Consider the following 7,834-nt stretch of genomic DNA (forward strand, 5'->3'; position numbering starts at 1 on the left):
CCATTTAAGCCGTCTCCAGCCATTATATGCCATTACTTAATTTTAGTGTATTTAATAGTATTATATTAGGTATATTCACAACATTTTAGTTGTTCATATTCATTATTCACATTGTATACTATTGCATATAGATGTGACAAAACTTTCAAAAGATGAATAACTCATCCAATTCTTGGTAGTCATTTTGGTTTAGTATCTTTCAGGTCCCACAGGGGTCTCAAGTCAAAAACACCTGTTTCTCTTCACCCCATCCATGACCAATGAATAATGACTTTCATGAAAACAAATAATGATTTATAAGCTACGAGAGTGATATCATCACTACAGGGACTAGCACAATGCTACATTTAAGTGATTCTGAAGTCTGATTTACTGTTTATCTTTTAATGAAAACACCAGATTTATGGAAATTCTGGTAATATATTACTGGTAATTTATGCATGGAAAACATTAACTTGAAAAATCATTTATTTTAATTAACATATGTATTTTACAAGATATGTCTAACTAAACATCTCTTGTGGTAGAATTTGCTTTTCTTAATCACACTTACTTAGCATCCGTTATTATTAAGTGGCTGCAAAAACCAGGTGAGGGAAATTCTGAGCTCTTGATTGGTTATAAGCATGTGATAGAGCATAACAGGTGTACGTAAGGAAGTACTTCCAAAAATGGAAGAGGTGGCGGAGCTACTGTGTTTGTTTGCTAAATATAATGATATCTCAGCAAATAGAAAAGATAAGAGGTTCTTATTTTATATTTTAGAGCTTGTCAGTGAGCTTGGTAATGAGAGTTTCTAATTTGTAAGAGACTATAGAGTGCAAAGCCATGCAGAAATTCTTAAGCCATAGTCAAGGCCAACTGTACAGTTAGAATTGACTTACATTTAAATACCAACATGGAATATTTTCAAGTTTGTGAATTTAAAGTTTTGTTTACTTTCAAAAAACTCTATTCTGCAGAATTATCATATAATAGTTGTTGTTGAATAGAATGGCTGGATTACTCAAAAAAAATATGCTATCTTTAACTCTTTTACTAAAGGTTCAGTCCCAGAGACTGACCTCGTAATCATTTTGTGCTTGATGTGGGTTTCATACTATAACTTTTAATACAGTATGCATATATCCACAAAATGTTTACAGATTATCAGTAAACATTAATAGGCTTTCGGACACAAAATATAAGATTTTTTAAGTAATGATTTGCTTATGCATTTTTTCTTTTCAAATGTTGACTATCCAACATGCAAAGTAATAATTTAATTTTAAGATTAAAAATATTTTTATGCATCAGAAAATTGTCAAATTTCACATGCAAAATCTTTATAACCTCCAGATAATTATCAAATGTTTTTTTAGAAAACACTTTATATTTTATCAGTTATTTTTCACTATTGTATTTCTCTATGGGTTTGGTTGATTTAGCTGACCTTGTAACCACCATAAAAAAATTGGTAAATAGATATAAATTATGTTTTTTCATTCTAAAGTGACTACAAATCATAACATGAAACCACAAATGTTTGGTCAAAATAGATTAAATCTCAGAACATTATACATCTATATATATATATACATATATTATTTTTATTTTATTGACCTTTCAGCCATGTCTGATTAACAGAAGTTGCAATGATGCTGCACACGTGCAGTCATGTTAGCATATCCAACAGTATAAAACTGGCCTTTACAAAGTGACCTGTCTGTGCTTTGTTCTAGTTGACGAGTATTTTGTAAAAACAGTCTCGTTTCGGTTATAATACATTACATATGTCTATATATTATTGGTATTTACAAGTAAGTTCTAAAATTTCAGTTATTTTTCTTAAAATACAGAAGAGTAAATAAAGAAATATAGAAAACAATGATCTCTACTACTTATTATTTTAAAGAAGTTTGTACTTGTTTGTGGTACCTTGCATGCTAAGCCTTGCTTAATTTTGCACATGAGGGACTTCAAACAAAATAACTTTTATAGGTTTTATATATTCATTTAGAAATAAAAAATTATAAATTACTCTATCAATATTGCAGAATTTCACAGTAATTTATCAGGCCTACTAACTAAACTGTATTTAGGTCTAAAAAAATAGTTTTTCCAACAACATTTTCACTTACCCCTTCCTTCCAAGAATTGAAACAAAAGAAATAATCTAGGGAACTTCCCACCTTCTAGAGCCTGAGAAAACTATGTAAGGGAAACTCTGAACTTTTGATTGGTTATAAACACATTATAGAGCGAAGCAAATGTATGTCCAAAAATGGAAGAGGTGGATGAGGCCACTGTGTTTGATTCGCTAAATATAGTGATATCTCAGCAAATAAAAAAGATAGGAGGTTTTGTTAATTTGAGTTTTTAATTCGTAAGAAACTACAGAATTTGTACTTGGACATCACAGTCATCTAATGTGAACCAAACCTGCATTCAACATACCATGTAACACACAAAACTTGATATTTAGGAAATATTCTTAACATTTACTTTTAAATTAAGAAATTAATTAATGTATAATACTAAAATTTGAATTATAATCTACAATTTGATACCAAACTTACCGACATACCTTCATAAAGTAGTAGTTTAATAAAATTTTGAAGGTAAGTTGACAAACATGATGACATGTCCTTTGACCCATGACTTTAGTAAAACCCATAGCAATATGGTAAATATGATTTTATGATCCTTACTTCAAAAAATGAAAAATAAAACAATAATTCAGCTGATAGACTTCTTTCCAGAAATGGCACCTGACTGAAGCAGCCAACATACACAGTTTTCTCATGTTATGTTATTTATGTATTGGGACACAGTCCAATACCTTTAGATAGTGGATAACATTTTATTACTTGGAATAATGGTTCATTAACCTTTAAAATAAATCTTTTATTTGGTGGTTTATGTAATATTCACAATACATGTTAAATAAATATCTGAATATTATCTGATGATAATCTTTTTTTCTTCACAAAATTATTTTAATTTAGAGGCTTGGTGGTATAAGAATAGAAACCAAATTTGGATGTACAAATAGGTTTGGATCTACAGATAAATATTTTTACACTTACAACTAAAAAACTGTGTGGGTGAAAACATAAAGGTACTTTTAATTTAAACAAACCTTTTATATGACACAAAAGAAACTCTTATTACTTAATAATGTATAGGGAACATAAAAAATGAATTCTGGTCAACATTAAATAGGAAGCCTGAATAATCCAGAGAAACTTTCTGGAATGAGGAAAGTGCCACAATGATGCCAATGAACAGATTTTACTCTATTTTTTTTAATACTTAAAACTTCATTCTTTAGGTGTTTTTTACATCATTAAAAAAGCTCTTACAGCATTTAATGTTGTTTAGTAAATTAAACTGTATTGCTCAGAGATTTCCTGCACAGAAACATTATACCCAGTTGTGGCACTTACCACCCAAATAAATTAGGTTAAAAACTATTGTACCAACTAAGTTAAAATTAAGAATTTATAGCAATATTTTACATTACTATCACTGAAACTGCATGTGGTTAACTTCTAAACTATAAATTCATTATCCTAACCTTTTGGTAAATCTTTCTCGTGAATGATTTTTCCTCCTCGTTTACTTGTTTTTTCTACAAGTAAAGCTTGGCTCATTCCTTGCTCCTTCTTCCCTAGACCCTGACCCTCCTTGTAACCATATTTTGCCATAATACGGGCTGCTACAGAACTCACAGAGCCCCTAGACATAGCAAACAATATTTGTTTAAACTTACTCGTATATGTACAAGTTCATAGTAAATTCTTGATTATTAATTTTTTTACAACAATTAATAAGAGAAAATTAAATACAAAAAATACAAAAGTGAAAAATAAAAAGATAAATACACATAGACAGGAAGGAGCTGTTAAAGAAAAAACAAAGTCCACTAAAAGAAGTAATTCTTTCTTAAAAAAAGAAATTGAGACATTACAAAGTAGCAGGTAAATAATAAGATTTAAGGAGGTGGACTAAGAAATATGACTTTCATTAGATTCTTTAAAAAAAACAAGAACCTCAACTATATTTGAAAAATTAAATAACAGGATCTCCAGAAAAAATATATATATGACAGACTATCTTTCAGATGACTGTGTAAATAACTTAAAACACAATAAGATTCCACATTTACTTTGAGAGATAATGATATATTTAAGCCTGATTATCTTATTAATCAGTACCTTCACTTAAAACAATTAACATACAAGTATGATAGAATTGTTTACAACCTTCTCTAGCAGCAATACTTTCAAATGGGTGAAATATAAGGACAAAAGTAATTTTTATTAATACAAACACTTATGTCTATTTGTCACAGAAATTACTTTTTTATATTTCTTTTACTCTAACACGCATGAAACTACAAAAGACAAAGATATAAATCTAATAAGGTTTTTAAAAAAGTACATTACCCCAAGCCTCCTGAATATTTTGAACTGGACAACAGTTCCTCTTTTCTATCAGTAGGCTCCAGCAAGGATGGTGGAGGAGCTATTGCTGCTCCAGTGTTTGTTGGTGCTGTTCAGATATAAATAAAAAATATCACCATCAAAAAGATCAAATCAAGATAATGGAAACTAAAAACTACACTGAAGAAAGAAAGGATTATGTAAAATGCTGATATTCATAGCAAGTACATTAGAAAGTGGATCAAGTTAATAGTAAAGTAAATAGTTAATAGTTAATAGTTAAGTAAATAAACTTGTACTTGCTATGGTTAATATATCTTTAAGTCTTTACTGAGAGACACTAGATAGCAGTTTATCTTATTGCTTTTAAATCACTATAATCAACTTTTTTGCAACAGGTACCCCTTTAAACCCTTTTCTGCGCAAGTCACTGTGTTACATTAAAAATTTAATTAAACACCATTAATATCATTGTATATGAATGAAATTAACATTATAAGATATGTTATGAATTGAAGTTTTAAGTCCTTTATTTCAAAAGAGACTTTTAAAATTCTACTTAAATTTCAGATGTATTGTCACGTGACCAATGAGCTATGAAAATTCTCTACCTTGGCTCTCTGTATCTTCAATAATACAATAGTAATTGATTAGAGGATTGTCTAGACAATAACATGCTTATATAACCTTTTGACTCATTCATTTCAAAGTTCTTTGAATGAATACAGTTAAAACAACTAATTATTTTAACTCCTGACAGTTACCATGCCCATCTTCAACAGAGTTGTTTGAGCTTCATAGCCTACATGTAGATATTACATACACATGTGTATAATCATTAGAAAGAGCTCATTTTACACTATAATCTAACAATGGTTATTTTGAAATTGGCATCAAGTTGTCATCATAGAGTGCATGTAACTGACTGTGGTATTGTTGGCGTTTGATTGACTATAACATTTATGGTTATTTCTTACCTAAATATGTTATAGCTAGAGATACAGTTTAAATTGTGTTTAGGTATTACTATTGTATTTTAGTTAATTATGTGTTAGTTATGTTTTAAAATGCATAATTAAAAGGTTGAAAAATTTTTTAAATATACATCATACTTTGCATCTGTTTTCGAGGCTTACGATATTACACGCTAAAAAAAAATTTAGCTGGAGGGTACGCACGTCTTCCAAAGAATTGTAATATGCTTTGAGGGCACTGTTTGCTTGTGTCAAAATGAATAATATGTGGTAAAGGACAAGAGCGGAAAACAAATATTAAAGGAAAATATTGTGAAAAGGAAAAAAATTATGAATATAAGAAAAAAAACATCTTTAAAGATATTCTACAAAAAATTAGAAGGTCTTTATTTTTTTTATTTCCTAATTTTAATCATTTCATTGCATTGTACAATGATAATAATAGCCTGAATTAGTGATATGGTAAAGAAAATGATAAGTAAAATTTAAACATTTACCTTAAAAATCTTTTGATATTCATTTAAGAGGTTCTAGAGTTTGTGCAAATGAAATAAAAAAATTGTAAGATGAAGAAAAGTATTTTTATACTTAAAATGAAAATCACCTTGCACTCGAACTATTTTAAAAGTCCAAGTGCAAATAACTACTATAGATAAATAAAATTTTCATTAGAAAGACGTAATTAGAATAATGTCATTTTTTGTGTACAAGATACTTATAAACTTGAACAAAATCTTACAAGGTTTTTGTCAGGAACGTACAGAGTTACCATTTTGTTGCATAAAGTCTATTTCTAGTCGAGCAGATGGTAATTTCATCCACTCCTATTTAAAGTGTTACGATGTTATGGGGATGATACATTTGTTATTTTTCAGTTACAAGAATAAGTAAATAAATTTGAAAATTAATTGTAAAATAAATATCCTGTCATTAGATTCAATGCTGGACAATAACACAATTCAACATTACCTTTTGATAAACTGCAATAAGTAATGAAGAAAGTGGTTTTAAAAAGTGTTTATCCTAAATCAACATATTCTAGATTATCAGTACAGATTAATAGTTTTTCTATCTACTGCTTTTAAAATTAACCTGGTTAAAGTTTTGATTAATTAAAGTATTTAGAGCAGCTTCACTTCATCACATGAAGAAATAATAAGGATTAAAAAGGCTAAAAATTAAATTAATATTGTACTGGAATTATTTATAATATAGCCACAAATATTTATAAAGTGCTGTAATCCTCTTATTTTATCATTCTATAGTCTCAAATAAACCCGTAATTGTTAACTACTCTCATAAGCAGAGTACATCCACAGACTCAAGTTAGATATACCTTGAAACCTGATTTTAGAATAAAACATTTGTTTACTTTAACCCATTACCTGCCGTGGCCATTTTCTCTTATCGTGAGGGCAAAATCATATTTGTGAATTGAAAAAATTATAGAGAATTTATCTTTTATTGGATTTCAGATTTTATTTTTGTAAATAGTAGCATAACATTCAATTATTTGTACAAAATTGTATTATTTAATGAAGTTTAAAGAGGAATTTAATAAAAAAAATCCCAAAATACATTTGAAACTATAAATAAGCACCCTCTAAGAAGAAAATTTTTTTTAATTTAAAAAAAATTTCCTTCCACTGCAGTGCTGGTCCTGCAATCTATGATTGTTATCTAAACCTTTTTCTATTCTGTTTTCTTTATAAAACAGTGTCTGGGCTTGTTAAACCTCAGTTGTAAAACTTTTAGCCATTCCTAGTCGAAGATGTCAATTTCAGTACCATGTTATTCCAATCGCTGTATTTCACGTTTGACAAATCATAAGATGATAAGCAAAGCACATGATGAAACACTGTACTCTGGATTTTACAATATGAATGTGAGTGGTGCTTATTATAGTAACTGACGTTTTATGTAGAGGTTGTATTTATTATTGGTCAATATTACTTTTCTATAATCCTTAGAAAACTTGCTTCTGGAAAAAACTGCATGGGATGTATGTGACTTTTATTAGTTTTCTATAGTAGCTTAAGTCATGCTGTATTGTATATCTATTTATATTAATCATTATATTGAAAAATTAACTCAAAATAGATATATTTTTTAGGAAAGAAGTTGGTCCATGATTGTTAGGGTTAAGAGCTATCAAGTGGTGAGTGCAAGGTCTTTACATGAATTAGGCTTAGCACTTTGAACTGAAAGAGTTTATGATTTTTTTATATTCTTTTGCATTTAAATTTGTAGTTTTAAGTTCAATAATTTAGTGTACTTTTATATTTAGCTCATAGTAATAATAATAATATGATACAGTATTTCGAATGATAAACTTGCATGATTTGTACGTACTACTGATATTACCAGTACCACATAAGAATTTTATATTTTTCCTTCTTACTGTCTTTACTTTGTAGTAAGACCCACACTTCT

At 28.5% G+C, this 7,834-nt stretch overlaps 1 protein-coding gene across 1 annotated transcript in view; it reads right to left on the reverse strand.

Moving 5' to 3' along the window:
• LOC106456948 (splicing factor 45-like) overlaps window positions 1–7,834 on the reverse strand; it is a gene marked incomplete at its 5' end in the record, with an annotated part of 43,906 nt that overhangs the window by 17,629 nt on the left and 18,443 nt on the right. The window contains 2 exons of the mRNA XM_022382752.1: window positions 3,560–3,720; window positions 4,431–4,536. Of these exons, the coding sequence (XP_022238460.1) occupies window positions 3,560–3,720; window positions 4,431–4,536 (267 nt within the window). The remainder of the gene's footprint in view (window positions 1–3,559; window positions 3,721–4,430; window positions 4,537–7,834) is intronic.

This window comes from Limulus polyphemus, unplaced genomic scaffold (assembly GCF_000517525.1).
Source record: "Limulus polyphemus unplaced genomic scaffold, Limulus_polyphemus-2.1.2 Scaffold274, whole genome shotgun sequence".
Taxonomy (NCBI): Eukaryota; Metazoa; Arthropoda; class Merostomata; order Xiphosura; family Limulidae; genus Limulus; species Limulus polyphemus.